Source organism: Megalops cyprinoides, chromosome 5, assembly GCF_013368585.1.
Source record: "Megalops cyprinoides isolate fMegCyp1 chromosome 5, fMegCyp1.pri, whole genome shotgun sequence".
In the NCBI taxonomy this organism is placed as follows: Eukaryota; Metazoa; Chordata; class Actinopteri; order Elopiformes; family Megalopidae; genus Megalops; species Megalops cyprinoides.
The window spans coordinates 34,341,971-34,362,934 of record NC_050587.1 but is presented as its reverse complement, the minus strand read 5'-3'; the positions used below and the strand labels follow the sequence as shown (position 1 = coordinate 34,362,934).

Below are 20,964 nucleotides of genomic sequence, written 5' to 3'. Positions count from 1 at the left end.
TACAAATTGTTCTAATGAGCTCTCCATGAACGTGCCCACATTGTAAGCTTTGTGTCATTTCTCAGTGCCATATGATATTCACTATATGGCCAAAAGTATGTGGACACCTGACCATCACACCTATATGACCTTATTGGAAATCCCATTCCAAAACCATGGGCATTAATATGGAGTTGCTCCCCCCTTTTGGTAGCTATAACAGCCTCCACTCTTCTGGGAAGGCTTTCCACAAGATTTTGGAGTGTTTCTGTGGGAATTTGTGCCCATTCAGCCAAAAGAGCATTTGTGAGGTCAGGCACTGATGTTGGACGAGAAGGCCTGGCCTTCATCCCAAAGGTGTTCAATGAGGTTGAGGTCAACAGGAACGGACCTTCCCTAAACTGTTGCCACAAAGTTGGAAGCATACAATTGTCTAAAGTGTCTTTGTATGCTGTAGCATTAATGTTACCCTTCACTAGAACTAAGGGGCCTAGCCCAAACCCTGAAAAACAGCCCCAGATCATTAACCCTCCTCCACCAAACTTTACAGTGGGCACTGTGCATTCCGGTAGGTAGCGCTCTCCTGGCATCCGCCAAACCCAGCTTCGTCCATCAGACTGCCAGATAGTGAAGCGTGATTCATCACTCCAGACAACGCGTGTCCACTGCTCCAGAGTCCAGTGGTGTATTGTGCATAGTGATGTTGGGCTTGTGTGCTGCTGCTCGGCCATGGAAAGCTCCCGACGCACAGTTCTTGTGCTGATGTTGCAGCCAGAGACAGTTTGGAACTCTGTAGTGAGTGATTCAACAGAGGATAGGCGTTTTTTATGTGCTACGCGCTTCAGCACTCGGCGGCCCTGAGTGGTCTACTACTTCGTGGCTGAGCTATTGTTGCTCTTAGACGCTTCCACTTTACAATAATAGCACTTACAGTTGACCGGGGCAGATCTAGCAGGGCAGAAATTTCACAAACTGACTTGTGACCAAGATGGTATCCTATGACACTGCCATGTTTAATGTCACTGAGCTCTCCAGTACAACCCGTTCTACTTCCAAGGTTTGTCTATGGAGATTGCATGGCTATGTGCTTGATTTTATACACCTGTTAACAATTAATGTGGCTGAAACACCTGAACTCAATAATTAGGAGGGGTATCCACATACATTTGGCCATATAGTGTATAATATATTTAGATGTATGACATATTTTAGTAAAAAAAATACACCTCAATCAAGAGAATGGGCTGATGCTGAATATCTCCAAATGCAAATAATCAATATTGTATATCCTCCAATTATAATGATAATCTTATGAAATGGTATGTCGTTTTTTTCTGTGTCTACCTTCTTTACCTAAATGTTGGATCAGGGATAAGTCAGCACCTGCATATTACTTTGGTGTACAAACCTCCAGTACTGCTAGTTGTACAGCACTACAGAAGATTGTAGAAGATTGAGATTGTGTAATTTTTGTGTTTTTGAGATGGTTATAAATTATGTTTTGTTGTGAATAAGGGGGATAAGTTACTTATGTCATAAGTTAAATTTATAGATGAGTTTGGGGTTTGAGTGATAGCTTGAATTCTGTGCCTCTAAATACTACAGTCCTTCTATGCACTATAATAACCGCCATATTGATAGTCAGTGTTTTGTGCAGCATGGAAACATTTTCCTAAATGTATGAAGAGATATATGTTGCTGCTAAGATGATACACAAGAGATTGGTTTTACTTTTATCATCTCCGAGTGAGATCTGGTCAATGTCAATTTGATGTCTCTGTCAGTATGCAGAAAGAGAGTGTCTGCCATTAATTACGCCAGCCTACAAGCTCGAGCACACTGAATTGGTACAATTCACATTTTTTCCTTGTGGGTGTATCATTTGAAAAAACCTGAAGGCTCAAAAGTCATATATTAGCTTGAAGATCATTTCACTCATTATCTAAAATAACCCACCAGATTTCTAAATATGTTAATTGCAGAGATGTGTAAGTCACCCTTAAGCTGGCAATTATGGTGATCCCGTACGCGCGTGTGTACAGTGTAATTAAATGCTGGAGTTTTAAATGTCTCCCAGGGGGACGGAGCCTAGAGTAAACACAGGCATTTTGTATGCCGTGCCACATCCCCATTAGTGTGTGTTCTCCTTTGATGAGAAGCGATGGATAAAGGAAGGCTGAACAAAAAGAGCGAGAGAGAGAGAGAGAGAGTGAGTGAGTGTGTGTGTGTGTGTTAGCTGTCTCTGGGTCTTTGAACTCCTGTGTACCGGCGATGGTAAGGAGACACAAGGTCACACCCCATCACTGCAGATAAGATTCATCCGTTGGGGCTAGGACGAAACAGACTCCACTCCGGCAATATGCTGACGCCGGTTCCTCGCAGAGCGAGCCGCCACCACCGCCACCAGGCGCCGCGTCTCACATCTCGACCTTTCGCTGTCCGATCCGGTGAGCGGCCCCTTCCACCTGACACGGCTCCAGATTTCATCTGAAGCGCTCGAGCGGCTTGTGTTTTAGATTACGGGTGTTATTCGTCTGTGCACACGGATGCATGCTGAATGGAATGTTTACTGGGCAGTAAGCTCTACCCTCTGAGCAAAATCAGGATTTGAGCAAATGAAGCCCGCCTTAGTTTGTTGACATGGGCTTGGCATACCTGTCATGCTGTCTCTGACGAATCACAGTCTTGTCATTTTTCACACTTGGGTATACCACTGCTGCCTGCAAGTTTTGAGCGATTGGGCTGTCACTGTGGTCACATGTATTGTTTTTAAGCAGACAGTGGCGGTGCTCAGTGTTTTTTTTTTTCTATTTTATCTGATATTTCACTAGAATTCTATATTTTTAAGGCTTTCAGAGGAGACTCCCTGTGGACCTCCTTAGAGAGAGAGGTTTGTATGGGCTGTTGAATTCAGATCAGACAGTGCCAAAAACAATAAATATCAACATTAGCGTTAAGGCTTCAGAAATGCATTTAGCAAAACTTTGACCGCAATAAGTGTCAACCTTATCAACAGCAATACATTAGGAGTTTTACGCATTTTACGCATTTCATTAATTTCAGTCAGTGATGAACTGAAAAGTGATGATACATGAAAAAAAACATTTCTTTGACTCTGCTCAAAACAAAAAGCACAGATACAGATAAATATAAGCAATTACACAAACTAAAGCATTTCAAAAGTCATATACACTGCAGACAGAGAGAATACCTCTCCAATGGAGGTGGAGTTCCACCTTGAACAGCTGGGTATCTGCACTAAGCAACACCACAACTGCTAAAAAAGCAGGAGCCAGAAATAGGAAGTGACCTTGAAATGTGTACAATTATCTCACAGTTCAAGACACAGGACAACAGGAAGTGAGCTATACATATATGGGGGGGGGGGGGGGGGGGGGGGCAAAGAGCGGCACATTGGAGACACAACAAGCAGGAAAGAAATGCCCTTGTAGCTGAGTTCAAATGGGCATGTATAATTTTGTCTGAGTTGTCCTTGTTTAGCTCTGGCTTGTTGAGTTTCTTTTGCTCTCTCTGTAGGTGTAGTTCTGAAGCAATCTTATTCTTTCTTTTCCTTACAGAGTCAGAGCCGAAAATAATTGGCGACTCAACTGGAATACTTATGGAACCACCCTTAAACTGAAATAAATTCAGCATTAAAAAAATAGCTTAAGATAAATTTCAACCAAAGGTAAAATAATGCTTAAAAAATGTATTCATGATGTGATGTTACATTCAAGAAGGATTTACCCAAACTCTGCAAATCCTGTCAGAGAATAAAACAGAAAATCCTCACAGAAGCAATGTCAGAAAGGCAAATCGATCAATAAAGGTGGAAACTCTATCGATTTTTTTAACCACTCCAGACGTTATTCTAAATTGTATGTACTGTGACGGCTTGCATCAAATCTCTCTTCTGCACTGTCAGTGTTTCTTAGGTGCAAACTATATTTAAAAAATGTTGGGTTTTGTTTTTACTTTATCAGCACAGGCCTTATAGAAAATGAAAGAAAGTAGAATTATAAGTATCATCATCCTGGATCATCATCATCAACTGTATTAACACAAAGATATATTAACTGTTAAAAATGGCATGCACTACCTGCATACATAATTCAAAAGAAACAATTTGTCTTTTTCACCGCACATTTTTGTGTCCAATTAGCAATCAAACAAAATTTTTTTGCATTTTCATAAACTCAGTTTGCGATGAAGCATGTTGCAATGATCAAAAATGCAAGAAGCAACGCTAGTGGAGGATTGCTGATGAGCAACACCCACGAAATGCTGTCCTTACCCGGGGAAGCATTATTGTGCATTTGAAGTGTGGGGGGGGGGGGGGGGGCAGGCTTGATAACTTTCCTGGGCTGATTGTACCATTAATGCAGAAGGAGCAGCCTTGTTGCTTTGCCAGAGAATGTCATAGATCAAGTTGAATAATTTATTTGCAATGTTTAATATGTATAACCCAGAGTTTCTACCCACTGCTAGGGTGTATGGAAGCAGCCACTGACGGGTCTTTTATCTTCGGTTGTTGAACTACAGTGGATCAGATAGCGCTCTGAAGTGCGTGCTCTCTTAAAGGCAACAGAGGGACCGGGCGTTTGGAAGAGACTTTCTTTCATTGTGCGTTAGATCTTGTTTCCTGACTTTTTTTTTTTTTTTACATCCAACCGCAAAGGATGGAAATTCTCACCCCACGGCAAAGTAACGAGGAGCACAACCCACATCGCAACATAGAACATAAATCACGCCAAGGATCAATACCAGACCACCCCCCCCACACACACCCTCCCCACCATAAAAAAAACAACCTCTCTCTGAAATATCTTCTTCTGAAAAGGGTTTCTAATTTTGAAGGAACATCTAATCAAAATTATAGACTTCATCCTCTTTCCGCTGCCGAGGGAGCTAGCTAGGAGGGCTCCCCCCGTATGGCAACATGATAGAGAATGGCAAATTCGAACCATTCATACGAACACGATAAATGACATCCCTGGGACCTCCAGGAGAAGCACGGGTATCAATAATTGAGAAAGCAGGCAGTGGGAGGCTGGGATGTGTATCCTGCGCAGTTTGTCGCGGAGCCAGCGGCCCTCCCAGGCCCCTCCAGCTGTCTACCTTGTCTAAAGGTTCCGCCGGGTGCACCGTCCCGCTAAAAATGAAGAGCGACAGGACGGCTTCTGGGACGAGACGCCCGGGAGGGAACGGTTTGACCGCGCCTTAATAGACTACTGCCACAGCCTGGGCCCCTTCCCCTGCCAGCGGTGGTGCTTTCACCTCCACAGCCTTAATCTAAAGGATTTCAAACCAATTGATAGAATTCACTTACGATAACCTGTAACCCATTTTGTTCATTATTTTGTTCACTGGTGACATGACAATGAAATGTAAGCAAGCACCATCTTTAAACAGATATTACATTACATTACATTACATTACATACAGTATTACCCTGTATAGATGGTGTGTGCTGTATCACCATGACACCCCCCCCTTTCCTGGAATCCTGTTTCTACACAGTTTTCTCTGGCACAGTCTGGCCTGGTCTGGGTGAACTGAACCACTAAAAAAGAGCCCTAGCTCATTTTTATGAGGCAAAACCTTCCTCCAAGCCTTTTTGTTCCTATTTAGTTTCACCACCGACAAAAAAGAAGAGAAAATCAATAAGCAAAACAACACGCACGAATCCCCGGGATTGTGCCACGCGCTGAACACCCCCGGGGCAGGCCCCCGGATTTTTTTTTTTTTTTTATCTCTCATCTCTCCTGGATCCTTGCGCTCTGATGCAATCTTTTTTAGTGACCTTCACATTATGAAATGGGGAATTTTCCAGCAGTCAAAATCTGCCATAATGTCCCTGACACAAAAAGCTGCGACAGCAGATTACTCCAAAAGCGTTTTTTTTTTTTACCTGATGCACCTTAAAGTGGGGTGAGAGTTGGCCTGGCAAAGTGAGGGGGGCACGGGCAGAGGTGCTTTTTGACCGGCATGCAGCAGAGTCATGGCGGAGCAGCTGAGCAGTCTTAATGAAATGTTCTCAGGCTTCCTTTCTGCTGCAGCATTCAGACGGGTCCCATCTGGGGTGGCGAGAGTGAGACTTCACACCCCGGTGGATCTTATGCTTAATGCCACGCCTCTGGGCAGCGGAGGGTATGTGTGGGAAGGACGTGCATGGAGAGCACTGCGAGGAATGTCCCATGGTGCACCGGGGGAGACAGCAGCTTTGATGCCGGGACCAAAGGCCTCAGGATTTCCGACATCTGTCAAAATTTCCACCACGCCAAAGTGGCTTTTGAGGTTTTGCATTGAGCAAAATGGATGTATTTGTATGTTAAAACTGTTTTTCAGGGTCAAAATTGTGTGTGTGTGTGTGTGTGTGTGTGTGTGTGTGTGTGTGTGTGTGTGTGTGAATAAGTGTGCTTACATCTGTGAGTGTGTGTATGTGTGTGTTTATGTCTGTGATTATGCGAATATATGTGCGTTTGTGTGTGTGTGATTATTTCTGTGAGTGTGTGTTTGTTTGTGTGTGTGTGTGTGTGTGTGCGTGTGTGTGTATGTATGTCTGTGAGTGTTTGTGTGTGTGTGTGTGTGTGTGTGGGCAGCACCCTAAGGGTAGGAATGTGACATTAAGGTACTGATTGACAGCTGTAATGAAGTTTTTAACATAACTCAGCTGGCAGCTTCCTTTCTACTGAAACTAACACTCTCCAAAGCACAAAGTGTCCTGTGTTTGTGCTTTCATCTGATTTTATGGAAGGCTTGTCTGAACCGCATTGGCTCATACGGTAGGAAGCAGCTTGAATGAGTTTACTACCTGGATAGGACGTCTGTCCCTTACTTGGCAAATACTCCAATAAATCCCCAATAACCAGGCATGGATGCAACAAGTACTGCATCATTGTTACAGTGTGTGCTATAGCTGACCTGACGCTGGGGACTGAACCCACAACTTTTCCTGTGTCAGACTAGACACTAATAACAACGCGCTTAATTTGTTGAAAGCACCTGGATCATTTGGCCCGTGCCTGTATCTGAATGATTTTCAATTACTGAGCCACACTTCACGCTCATTGTTAAAAATTGGCTTTGGAAAAAAAAAAAGCAAGACAAACAAACATCGGCTCTCCCCGTGAACACCAACCACCTGCTCCCGCACAATTGAATGAGGACCACCTGCCTTCTGTAGCCCATTAAGGTGGCGGCGGAAAAAGCCTCTACCAGCAGTAGTCTGCCCAGCACCTGCTGCTTGTTCCCCACAGCAAGCCGCCCACAGAGCGGGGATGAATTTGGGTGTGGTGCAGAGCGCCCGTTGCCTCTCGCCGATATTCTCTGGTTAGACTGGTCCCTCTAGTGGCATCGACACAGCGACTCCCCTCTTATGTTGAGCCAGCAACAATAACAGATGAAATGTTGGCGATGGCAACGAAAATCACATTCTGGTTTTGAGAAAACACATTGCGGAGCTTGGGGGTGGGGAGGGGTGGGGTGCGGGGGAGAATCTGTGATAGGTGGCACGCTGAAGCCTCAGAGTAATCAACTGATATGAGGTATAGGCCATATTTGGTTTGGAAATGATATCACAGCAGTGATAGCCTCGCCTGTCCATTTACAAAAGAATATATTTTGAAATGCACTTTTTTGCCATAGATGTGCTGCCATATTATTTGCTCCACCATATATCAATGGAATTTATAAAATGAATATTTTAGAATATATTAAACGCTTTTGGGAATGTTACAGAAAATATATTACATTTGTTATATTTTGACATGAGCCAAATATGAAAATATTTATAATAAATCAGTACATTGTATTGACAATCCCACAATCCTTTATTCAATGTTGATGCTGTGTTCATTGTTCAAATGCAGTGGAGTATATCAAGTCTAAGGGACTTCCTTCATTAAATCCCTCTGTCGCAGGCATTAACTAACAGTTGAGCCGTGAATAGGATTATATTAGTTATTCCGAGACAAGTACTCCATATTAGAGAGTGTGTGATGGACGGTTTCATGCAAACGTTACAGATCTGCCCCCTAATCCACAATACGGTAAAACTGAACAAATTGGTAAGAAAATCAATTCGCAAAGAACGCGCTGACAGACTGTAGACACATCCACTGCACAAACACTGTGAGCAATCATACCAGAAATAAATACACACGAGTTCATAATTCAATCTATATAGGCAAACAACCATCCAACATTTTCGCCGTGTCGCTCCACTGATACAAAAGCCCCTGCCATCAGATCAATAAGGGGGGCTGTTGCCAGAAAAATCGACATCAAAACGAAACCCCGACGAACGGCATAATGCGGGAGGGGCGCTTCCCTGACCGTGTGGTGATGGTATAGGAGGCGCGTGGAGGGAATGCCCGGTATTCCAACTCCTGTGGAATCCTGATGCTTACGGGCTGCTTCGCCGTGCCGCGTCTCTCCTCTCCTCACAGCTGCGTCGATCCCCACACACACACATACACTCACACACACACACACACACACACTCACGCACAGGAGGCGCCAGGCGCAACTGTGTGCGCTGAGCTCTGGGACTCTCGTTTTAATTGCTCACGTTCCGTAATTTTTTTTTGTTTGTTTGTTTGTTTGATTTGAGTTAGCGTACGCGATTGCAGCCGCTGTCAATCCTTAGAAGGACAAGTGCAACATTTTAGCTTGCATTTTCTTTTTTTTTCGTCCTAGTCGTGCTCGCTGTGTCTATGCTTCTGCTGAGGTGGAGGGGAGAAGGTAGAATGGGCGAAACCCTCAGGTTTTCTCTGTAACTCTGGAAATGGATTCGACGTTCTCGCGGGGAGACAAAGGTATGCGCCATGCATTTTCACTTTTCTTAAACAGCTTTCGCCTGTGTCGTGTGTGGCTAACACACCCTTTTGGTTAGCTCTTGTGCTTCTAAAATAGGGGATAGAAAGACGTCCCCTTCAATGAGACCAACATCGCATGTGACAGTTCCGTGTTCACCGGCTGCTCGGCGTAATTGCACTTGTTGAGCTGACACAGGAATTACCTTGTGTTTACGATGAATGTTGTCGGTGCGCCACAAAATGGCTATATTTATCATACCCTCTTCGTTTAGATGATGCCATCTTTTTATAACACTGAATCAAACTTGTGTGATTAATGAAAGTGGGATGTGGGTGATTGCGTTATAACGGCATAACTTGACAAGAGAGGAGAGATCAAATGTTTTAGATGTTCACGAATGTACCAGTGATCGCGAGAGAATCGTACCTTTGAAAGAGATTAAAATAAGGCGTGCTGTATTTTGTATGCATCTGTACAATATGTTACGGGGACATTGAAATGCTTTTGGTTTTATTGTACACGTTAAACGACTCGGTAGTTCTTCAAGTACCACGTCCCTTATATCTATCTAGTTTATAGTTGACATTATGCAGCCCTGTGACTTTTTAAATTACTTTCTTTTTTTACTCGTAGAAAGCATTATTTTCTGTGACATAATTGCGCCATTTGAGCAACCTGTGGACTCTGTCGCCGCTGAAAGAACACACTGGACAGTCTTTTTTATCGAATCGGAACATAGACGACAGACATTACTAGTATTCTTTTTACGTAACTGAACGCATCTTATCCTTATGGTTTCATGTTGTCAATAAAGCCAATGGGGTTATAGATGTCTTATTCATATGACTAATGAGGATTGGGGCATTTCACCGAAATCATATTTGGCTACATATATTGTTCCTTACCTTTTTATATATTCGATGTCATATTTCAGATTGATTCTAGTAATGCTGAACCGAGTCCCACAGCGTCTATATCATCTAGACCTTAGTTTAGGAGAACCAGTAAGGGCTGGAACCGCTGAACAGTCTTGAAAATAATTTTAGATGGAGAGGACACCTCCTGGTTTTGCCCGTGCGGGTTTGCGCAATTCCACAGCAGTTAGGCGACCAAAATTGTATTTACCGTTTTTTTGCCTTGTAAAATTTCTCAGACATAACAAAATATAGCATTTAATATGATGTAATATAACAGAATTGTTGAATTAATCAGATATCCAATAGAATGTGATGACATTTTCGATTTTGACAGTTATTAGGCGGGGGACTGACTTTGAGCATGTATGGTTGATTTGTCAGGTATGGACTGACGAGGCTACGTACTGCTTCAGAGCCTTCAACGGGCAACACATTCAGAGACATTTCGTTCAAAAATATTTTAAGAAATAAAATTCCCTCGCTCTTAAAACCAGATTGAAAGGCCGCTTAGGTGTGATAGACCCTCAAAGCATTCTTGTTTTACCCCACTTTCAGATTTTCTTGACATGGAATCCTTTTAGGTTCACGTAAACAGTTTTAGACATGAAAGACCACGTAATGAAACGATAGTGTTACCGAATGGGAAGTACGACATGTTTGTGGAGTGCTTCTTAAATTCGGTTACCAAGCAACACCAAAAAGTATGCATTGCAAGGAGCCCCCTTCATAAGTTTTCATGATTTCAGTTTCACACATAACCAAAACAGATTTTACGTTATTTTCCACTCTGAGACAAAATTCATGTGACCCCTATCACGTAACTAAACCGTCCTCAGTATAAACATTTGCACAACAACCTGTCGAACAGCCAAACATGAAAATTCTGTTAACGTTAAACAATTTTACTGCAATTGTGATTTCTCATGATGGCTTCAAACACATAGCACTAGTCTCTAGTAATGTCACCTCAACATACCATTACCCATTACATTACACTACAGTGGCCTAGTAGCCAGTTTTTTCCAGAGAACTGTAAATTGTTTACAATTTTTAAGTTATCCATTTACACAGCAGTGCATTAGGGAATCAAAGCAGCAACTTTTGGGTTACAAGCCCTGTTATTTACCACTATACTACACTGCCTCCCACTGATGTCAATGATTAAATTCAGTTTTGCTGGGATCAGACACAGGGCGGGGGAGCTGAAATCCAGATGGCTGAGTAACAGTTTAGCAAAGATGAGAGGGCAAAAAAAATGCAGGTGTTTTGGGAAGGGCACTTCCACTCCTGGCAGGTCTCATACTTGCGCTTGGCAGAGAGTTACTGTCCCATAACCACAGAGCACTGCCCACCGGTACTGCAGACTCACTGACCTCTTATCCCATGAAAGGGGACTGCATTTGTTTAGGAGGGTGAGCAAAGGGGGCAGGCCTCTCGACAGAGAACCTGAGCCGAAGTACAGATCACCCTCAAAATAGACCACCGTTTCAGCCCCCCATGATTAAAGCGCGATCCGTGACCTTGAGACTGTTTTTAACGTTTGAAACCATATCCACCGGGGAGGTGTGTAGCTCGCACTTACAATAACGATGAGCCTTTATTCACAGACTTTAGATTTTCCGGAAGGAATTGTCTCATTGTTAAAGTGTTTTCTGATACTGGAGCATGTGGGTGCTGATACAGGAGACAAGGAGCCACATTTTTCAGGTTTTCTGTGATGAATTTGCATATAAATCCTATCAGCTTTTTTGTATCTTGAATGCAGTGCAACCCAATATGTCCTTCACTCATAAAAAAAAAAAAAAAAAGCCTTGGCCCTGCTATGTAGTCAAGTCCACCCCTTCTCGTCCTCCTTCTTGTTGGCGTCTCACGCCTGCCATTTCACAGCTTCATGGACGGATGAACTTATTCACGCACAATTAATATTTGTCTCTTAGCCCTCTGGATCTAGCGCTTCGGTGTATAATCTGCATGGCAAATGCAACGCTCACAATGCTCACGGTCATGATGAACACTTATGTCTTTTCGCGGACTACACCTTCTGCTTATTTAACACCATGCTGCATAGCCGTGTCATCTGTGGTACAAAAGAGCAAAGAAAATAATGTCTTGCTCTTAGTGGCCACATCTGGATGTATGTCAGCTCAGGGCTGTTCCAAACACGTGCGTTCTGTGTGTTCACTCACAGATGCAGCTTTTAAGGTGCGCCATGCAATCTCAGGCTGCCAGGGATACATCATTCATCACTGTGTGACTCTTGATTGATCAAAAGAGTAGTCATCTATTGTATTTTCCATACATTTACCCTCCGTGTGTAACATTTCTCACAGTAATGCAGTGGAATACAAAGCACATTAATGCTACGCTAAATCTGAGAAGGTTGCGCATTCTAAAAGCATCCTGAATTCCTCATTTTACAGTGTCACGATAAGCGCACGATAAGCACACCCACTTCTGCTGGTCTACTTTAGGACACTGTAAGTATAATAACCCAAAGTGATCCGAGGTTTGACCTGGCCCGGGCTGAAGTGAACCATGTTGAGACATACCAGCACAGGCTAGTGTAAACACCATACTGAATATGGCTAAAAAGATTAGGTGTGGACTCAAGAGAGTGATACTGTGTTGTGAGAACTTGTACACACACTTATCTTTGTATAGACACTGTTTTCATTTTTGATGTGTTATTTGTGGCATTAATAGCCATCTGCAATACGCTAAGATGGTTTCATATCTAGCTCAGAAAACACATTCTGTTTTGAAGATAGCTATTCTGCAGCATGAAATTTTTTAGGACAAATGGGCTTACAGAAAGCCTTTCAATATAGTGATAAAACATAGCCATGTGACTTGCAGGACAATGTTTTGGAGAGTGTTGCTTCCTTTTTGTTCTTCCAGAAAGTTGTTCCACAGATTTGTCTTTGTAGTGTGCTAAATCCCCATCAATTCAAATTTTTTTTAGCAACAAGTCATGTACAGTAAGTAGGAGTGAGGATTTACCAGAGATGCTACAGTTGCTTATAGTCTTAGTTAAAGCACCCCAAAACAAGTTGTGTCTCCTAAAAAGCTTAACATTTCCAGAAGCATTTCCAAAATTCAATAAAGAAAAATGAATGGATGGAGAAGATACTGGAGGTGAAGGTCAGGTATTTTTTAGAGGTTACTGTATTATGCACTTTCCTTAATACAGACATATAGTACTGCTGTGTGGTAATACCCCCATGTTTCAACCTGCAGTCCACTACCTTTATAGTTTTACTAGCTGTACTTTCCACATAAGCCCAATAACCATAAGAAGAAAGCAAAAACTATTAATGAGACCACTCGGTGCGAAGACATTGAAGGATGGAGCAGATAGAACTTTCTACATCAGCAATGCAGAGTTGCTATATAAATCATGGCTAAATAATTGAGTAATCAGGTGTCCGTTCAGGGACAAGATTAGATGGGAAAAATGCAGAGACCAAGATACAATAAAGAGCTAGAGCAAGAACTGGCTGCACAGTGGGAACACATTGCAAACAGGATCAAAGGGTGCATGGCTGTGTGGCATGGCATTTATAATGTAGCGTTGGCAAGCATGTGATCTTTGTGGTTCAAATGGATTTCTGACTGTGTGTGTATTCTGATCTCGGTTTCAAATGGCTGGAAGACGAGATGTCATTTTTGATTGGCTGAAGCCATTCATATCTTGAATTTAACAGCCTTAAGCTGTTGATATCTCCCTTCTAACAAGTCATTTAATATCTGCATTTCAGTAGGTTGAGTCAGCTGATATCTTGATTTTAATGTACTGAACCAGTTGCTGTCTGGATTGTAATTGGCTGAACCAGTTGATATCCTGATTTTAATGGTATGAAGCAATGCCTATTTTTTGGTGGAAATGACACAGGCACTGACACAGAACTTATTCTAATTACCGGTCTAATGAGGCGGAACGCTCACGTTAATAACGTTTTGTTATAATTTACGACTGTGAGAAGGAGGAGGTGCGCGCATTTGCATTAAAACTCCTCTCCAGGTGCGCGTGTGCGAGTTGTGGGAGTGTCTGATATGCGTATCCGATGTACTTCTAAAAATGGCACGCACACTGCACTTGCATTGTGTTGTACCACCACTCGCAGAAAATGAGTTCATCTGAAATCAGTTTGCTGGCATCGAGGTTTTTGGCAAAAACCAAACCGGTCATAGACAGACCATCTATCATGCTTACACACCCGGTGACACAGTCCACAGTCTTGTGCTCTTCAGTGAAAGACAAGACCAGAGAGCAACGGAGGACTGTGCTGACGCAATAAACAGTAAGGAATGAGCACAATTAAGGTTGTACAGTCTGAGTAATTAGATGTTAGAGTGTTCTGTGGCCGCCAAGGTCGAACGTTCGGGCGATCCACCCCACACCCTTTTCTTCCGAGCTCTGTGTGAAACCGTAGAGCGCTTGCCGTTGGTAATGACTCACTGCTCAGGGATATGCATACACTTACACTTTCAGACAAGGAAATTAATCACATTTCATAATAATTAAATAATATTTACAATGTACAACTTTAATGTTACTTTCTTATGGTCTCCTACGTACCATTGGAGACAAATAATACATGACTCCTACACATGGATGTTCTTATCTTTTTTGGCTGATTACATTTCTAATGGTTCAAGCACTAAACATAATGTACAAATGAGATAAACTGTATTATAGAAATTTAATATACAACAAAAACAACCTCGTTTCATAATCTCATTGAAACTGTTTTAAAGGTCAAGCAGATACTGGATTTATTTTGCCAGCTTCATGGATATAAGATTTGTGGTCCATGTACAGCATCAAACAGGTCTCGGTTTTCCTTCAGCCTGCCTTTATTGTGTTTTTGAGACTGTGTTTCTAGCCCCTGATGGGACTCAGTCTCCTCAGAAGAAATCCTGAATTGTCAAGAAAGGATCAACCGGTCTTTGGTGCATGAAAATTTTTGCCAACTTTTAGCCAAGTATGCATTGATTTTAAGTCTGCTTCATCTTTCAGTTTCTTTATTTTCTGGGTATACAAACAACATTAGTATGATAACAATGATGTTAATGATATTATATAAGAATGATGATGATGAATTAAATATTTATTATTGAACTGTAAAAATATTGCAAATGATAAAGCTGTGGATAAATAAATAACAGTGACACCTTTCATACATACAGTATGTTGTGGTTTTTCTTACCTATATATTTGTCAGAGGCGTTACTCATCGTCTTTATCCTACGTTTAGCAAGAAATCAGACCATAACTTTGAATTGTCCTGTAACACACAAATAGGTTTCAGAGCCATGACCGGCATGTATTATTCAGTGCACACTGATATGATGAAAGCATCTGGGTGATGACCAGTAGGTGCTAATGGTGTGGGCTGGAACCAGCAAAGGCCCCTGGGAGATGGAGAGTTGTAACCCTTGAACGCCACTGTCTCATGGAGGGAGAGACTGGTCTGACAGCCACTGGACTGTGAATTAATTGCATTCCCCTCTCATTCTACCAGAGCTTAACCCCAAGCGACTGCCCATTAACATGCTCCAGTCACTGCTGCCGGGTCTCATGGAATACACACACACACCCACCCACCCACACGTACACACACAACACACACACACACACACACACACACACACACAAAACCACACCCACACACACACCCACCCACACGTACACACACACCCACACACACATACACACACACACACACACAACACACACACACACACACACATGCACACACACCCGCACACATGCAAACGCACACACACACACACACATACACACACACACACACACACACACACACGCACACACACACTCACTGGCTTGCTAACATACACCCACATCTACTGCAGCTGAGAGTGATCTTGTTTTCACTGCTCCATGCTACTGGATCATGTTCACAGCAGGCTAAAGGCCAAGTGAGAAACAGGGAGGCCAGTGACCAGAGCGACTCTTAGTTACTGTGCGGACGAGTGGGGCATGTTTAATTAGTTTGGATTGCTCTCGGTTTAAATTACTTCAAATTAATTATCATGAGATTGATAAATCATTGTTCAGCCTGGAACTTTTTAAAAATTAATCTCAATAAATATTGAGTGTGGTTTGTCTCCGGCCAGTCAGTTGGCGCTTGCTCAGTAAGGGAAGGTGAAGCTGCACCGTTGAACAAGTTGACACCCAGGTTCTCTCTAGGAGTCCACAGCAGAGAGATGGTTCTGGAAACAGGTGAAGTCTCATAAAGCTGTCATGGAGCAGGGAGGCCTTCCGTGCCAAAAATCCTCCAGGACTGTGCAGGCAGGAGGGGCAAGCACTGGTTCTCACAGGTGTCTGTCTGAGGGATGCGCTTGCGGTGACATAGATGTGTCAGCATGTCCCGGGGGGGGGGGGCAACCAAATTGCAGGTGAAGCTCATCTCAGCCAGATACTTCCTTGGCAAGTAAGATTCAACTGCTCTTGCTGGCATTGTAGAGAGGATCCGCTTCGGGTGCAGCCAGAAGAAGACAGATTAAGATGTTGAATGTGTGCAGTGATGGATATCTATTGCATTTGTTTGAGGGACCATTTCGAATGGCATTAGGAAAATACGTTGACAGATTAGCTCTGACCATGCAGTGACTGTAATACCATCTGAGTGCCACAGAATCACAGTGAATGTGATTAAAGGTATGTTTGACATGGTTTTCACAGCTGATACATTGTTGGAGTTATAGTTTTTCTCAGAGTCATCCAGGGTAAGTAATCAGAGCATGAGAGAGGTGGGAGGGGTCCAGGAGACATTTGACTGGGCGTGTAAATGAACCCATTTAAACCCGGAATTTTTTGACTTGAAGCTTTCTTTTGTTTTTGCTTGTCACAGGTTGTCACAGCAACTTGATAGAACAATGTACATCATTCTGCAAACCTTTGTCAGAATACTATTCTATTGGACTGTGTCCAACTGAATACTAATTTACCTTTCATCCCCATTACAACAATTATCTATGGAGGAATGAAACATATATTACAACAAAACACAGACACACATACACACACACACACTCGAGACTGACATGCAGAACTATCATGTGAGAAATCACGAGAATGCCTCGAATATGAGCGAGGTGATGCTCTTGAGTTCATGTTAGTGGCACGAGAGTGGCCTCTAGTGGGCATATAGGGATAATGCTCAGTTGTGGCTGACGGGTACCTGCTTGGCTCACATGTTGGGGTTGACTAGATATGCCTAGTCAACAAACGGTAATCTTCTGTAAATTGTAGAGAAATGAATCTTTACCAATGACATTGGTAAATACCAACGGTGTATATCACTGCCATTCACTGAAGTGAAATAGAACCGTAGTACCGAGGTCTGTAAAGCACCTGGTTGTGGTTGTGTGAGAGGGTGTGAGCGCTCTGGAGCCCTGTGGGGGGAACAGAGAGAGCCTTGTTTCAGCACAGATGTTGCAGCTAGAGATGTTGGTGGTGTCTGCAGCAGGCCTGGGGAAGTCACTGGCTGTGCACGGCTGTATACAGCTGCGCAGCCGTGCAGCTGTTTCTGCGCATGGAGGCCCGCGGTGTGAAGTAGCCCACGAAGGAGCCATGGATTATTCATACTTTTGGCCTCCCCGAAGAGTCTACCAGTTCTGGAATCTATTCCCAGCACATTTTTAATCACATCAATCCCAGAGGCCTCCCCCACTCTAACACGTGTGTCTCACGTGTAATGGCTTGGATTTTTATCCTTATTACAAACAGAAATATTATAAGCCTACTTAAAAAGAGTAGCTTAGTGTCCCATGGAATCACACATACTCATACAAATGAGGTCATCAAAGATATTTAAATTTCCTCCCACATTTCAGAGACTTCATTAAAAAATCTGATAGATTTTTATATATCCATATATAACAGAAACAGAGAAATATAAGAGAGGCTAAATCTCTGAACTATCTCTGTGACTATTTTAAGCAAGATTGTAAATCAGCAATCAATTTATAGTTCATTCAATGTCCCATAGACATATAGGCTTGTTAGCAAAGTTAGCTGTGTAGGAGAATGCAGAACAGCTCTTAACAGCACAGACCTTATGGGACGAAGTGGGTAAGTTCCCACAGTAATGGGATGGTACAGACATGAGCAGCTTCCGTGCCGTTCTAATCCTCAGTGAAGCTGAAAGCCGCGCGCCTCTGCCTTTTAGATGAAATATTAAAATAATGAAGAGTGGATGGACTAACTCTACCTTGATGTCTTCCGCAGAACCTGCTCCGCTACCTGGCTTTGATTTCCAGGCAGGGCCCCCTGCTGAGTTAATCCCGGTCTGAAAGGCAAAAACTGAAAATCCACTCACAGTCGGAGGGCTGTGGGAGAGTTAGAGTGACATCACCAACGCATTCACATTACGGCTAATCTAATACAGAGCATTTCAAGAATGACACATCAAATGACAGGTTTTCTTTCTGGGTTACATTTTTTGCTTTTGTCACTCAGCTGGTCAAAGGCACCTTGCATAATTATGTACTTTTTACACTGTTTTACAATGTTGTTTTACTGCACAACATACTGTGAGCAAATAGAATTACTTTACTCATTTATACTCTGCAGAGATACTCAGTATACTCTGTGTCCTACACTAATGTCCAACACACTTCTACTTGTTTCAATTGCGTTTGCTGCTGCTATAAATAGCATTCCCAAATTATAATAGATGGTTCCCAATTATCGTAGAAGAGTCTACATTCTGGATAAGAAAGGTATCAGAGGAATTTGGACAGCATCTCTTTTGGGAAATGCAGTCCAGATCTCTGCAATACCATTTAAATGTGTATGCAGAGATGTTTAGGACATTAAACCTTTCCCTATCTTTTGTCAGCCGTATGTACTGTTGCATATTAACAGAGGAAACATGATGCATTAATAATCCCCCCTTTGAATTACTGCAGAAGGGTGCTTTCATCAATCTGTATCTAATATAACAAAGCTTCTAAATCACCCTTAAAGGATTCACATGCAGCTTCTTTGAGGAGAGATTAAAAACAGGACTCTGACTGTGTTCGTGTAAGGAGGGGAGTGCGGTCCCAGCTACTCTGAAACAGGAAAGCTAAATTCTCAGATGTTGTGTCTGAATGGATTTCAGCATGCTTGAAATGTATAGCCTGTCAATTGTGCACTGTCTGACTCTTGGCATTTGAAATAACGTTAAATACATTTGAATGTCTGGTGCCTTTTCTGCAGATAACATTCACATATTGCCTTTATTCATTTAGCAGATACTATTATCCAGAGTGATTGACAAAGCAAAGGTACATAAGCCTACAGAAGAGAGGGCAGTGGTTTGTACAAGGAGAGGAAGCCACTGTACACTCCTTACAGAATGAGACAGCATGGCTTTTGTGTGGCTTCATTGTCTGGTGCTGTTAGTGTCATTATTAGGTCTTTATGTGGAGTGACCCAGGATGGTACTATCCTGTCACACACCCTACGTCCCTGTGCATGAGTAACCAGTGAACCAATCAATCTGCTCATTAAGTGATCCTGAGATACTCCCTGCATGATGAGTAGTGACGAGAAGGGCCCGAGGATATGGGAGCAGTCAACCTCGCTTACTCAGACGCTCCTGTGGACTGCTGGAGGAGGGAGAGAGGGGAGTGAGCGGACGCTGTCTGAGATGGCTCAGAACGGCGGCCTGCTTAGGTCACATTCTGAATCAGCTGTGACACTGCGCTACGCTCGGCAGCCTAGCTATATCGTGACGCTGAAGCTTTCTGCGTAAGGAGAGCTGAAGATTTGTCGGGGCTGTCATTTGAGGAGAACAGCACATGGCACAGGGGCAGCGTGGCGGGTGACGTTTACCCCTCAGGAGTCTCGTATACCTGTCACAGAACAGGTGCGGGGGGTTGCGATTGTCATTTTGTTTGGTGCTTGGTAGACCTCCCAGCTCTGATCCTGTGAAATGTTGCTTGGGGGCAGCATGCGAACCACTGGCCAGGGAATTTGTTTTGTGTTTGTGCTGAAGAAATGAGTAGGTCTTGTAGCCCAAAGTCTGCCAGTTCAATATCCAGGTGTTACAGTGTTCTTGTTCTTATTGAAGGTACCTAACCTGAATTGTGTCAGTAAATATCCAGCTGTATAAACAGTCGATATGCAGGCAGTCCCCTGGAATATGTATCATTTGACACATATAAAGTTGCTTTATGTAAGCCCTCTAAAAAATCTGGAAATATAAAAAAATCTGAGATGCATAGTGTATACACAAACACTACTTAATGTATTTATGAGATGGGAAGTGTATAAAAACAATGTTGATGCAAGGTTGGTAGAGGGTGATTATATAAATGTGCATCTCAAGAGTGGGATCCAAGTTACGTAAATTGCGAGTTATGGAGTGACTTAACATAACCAAAATGAAATCAGAACATAACCCTTACATAACTCTGCATTAGCAAGACTGTCTGTATTAGCTGGGTGAGCCGCTCTGGGTAAAGGAGTCTGCTAAGGAAGAGAATTATGTGGGTAATGAGTATCCGACCGTAGCCCTGAGGTATGGCCCAGGTAAGGCCCAAAAGAGCTGCTGGGAGAGCTCACTCACGCTTGTCACGCCCTTCTATTCCCCAGACGATGAGGTCCACCTGGGGGAGCTGGGACATGGCCGAGTGAGGATGCGAGAGCGGACCCTGTGGGACTACCCCCCGCAGTTCTCCTGGGCCATGGAGGGGGAGTCCTTCACCTCGCCGCTGCTGCAGGCGGGGGGCCCCCCGGTGGCCGACATTGGCATGACGCTGGAGCAGAAGACCACCTTCGCCTTCGTCATCTTCCTCTTCGTCTTCCTCGGCATCCTGATCGTGCGCTGCTTCCGCATCCTGCTGGACCCCTACCGGAGCATGCCCACCTCCACCTGGGGGGACGGCCTGGACGGGCTGGAGAAGGGCCAGTTCGACTACACCCTGGCCTAACGACACCGTGCCCACATCCCCCACCCATGCTCACATCATCGCCCCCCTGACTGACCCCCGCCCACACCCCGCCCACTGCCACACCCACACGCCATCTAGGTCGCTGCCACTGCTTCACGCCGGGTGATTGTTTACAGGGGTGGCTGGGTAGGCTGGCACCTGCCAGAGAATCACTGTGGTCTCTCTTGGCCTGGCTGGGAGGATCGCCACGCTTTTACAGGGTAGGACTCCTTCACCTGATACCTCACAGTCTTAATTCGGTGATTCTGCGTCTGTCCGCGCTGCGGTGTAAGGCTAC

The 20,964-nt window shown here is 43.6% G+C and overlaps 1 protein-coding gene across 1 annotated transcript; it reads left to right on the top strand.

The window, feature by feature from the left end:
- The first annotated feature begins 8,494 nt into the window (after window positions 1–8,494).
- On the top strand, window positions 8,495–20,725 carry LOC118778530 (cortexin-3). The gene is made up of 2 exons (XM_036530096.1): window positions 8,495–8,798; window positions 20,329–20,725. The coding sequence occupies exons 1-2, from the start codon at window positions 8,768–8,770 to the stop codon at window positions 20,664–20,666; spliced, it is 369 nt and encodes a 122-aa protein (XP_036385989.1). The 5' UTR covers window positions 8,495–8,767; the 3' UTR covers window positions 20,667–20,725.
- The last annotated feature ends 239 nt before the right edge of the window (window positions 20,726–20,964 follow it).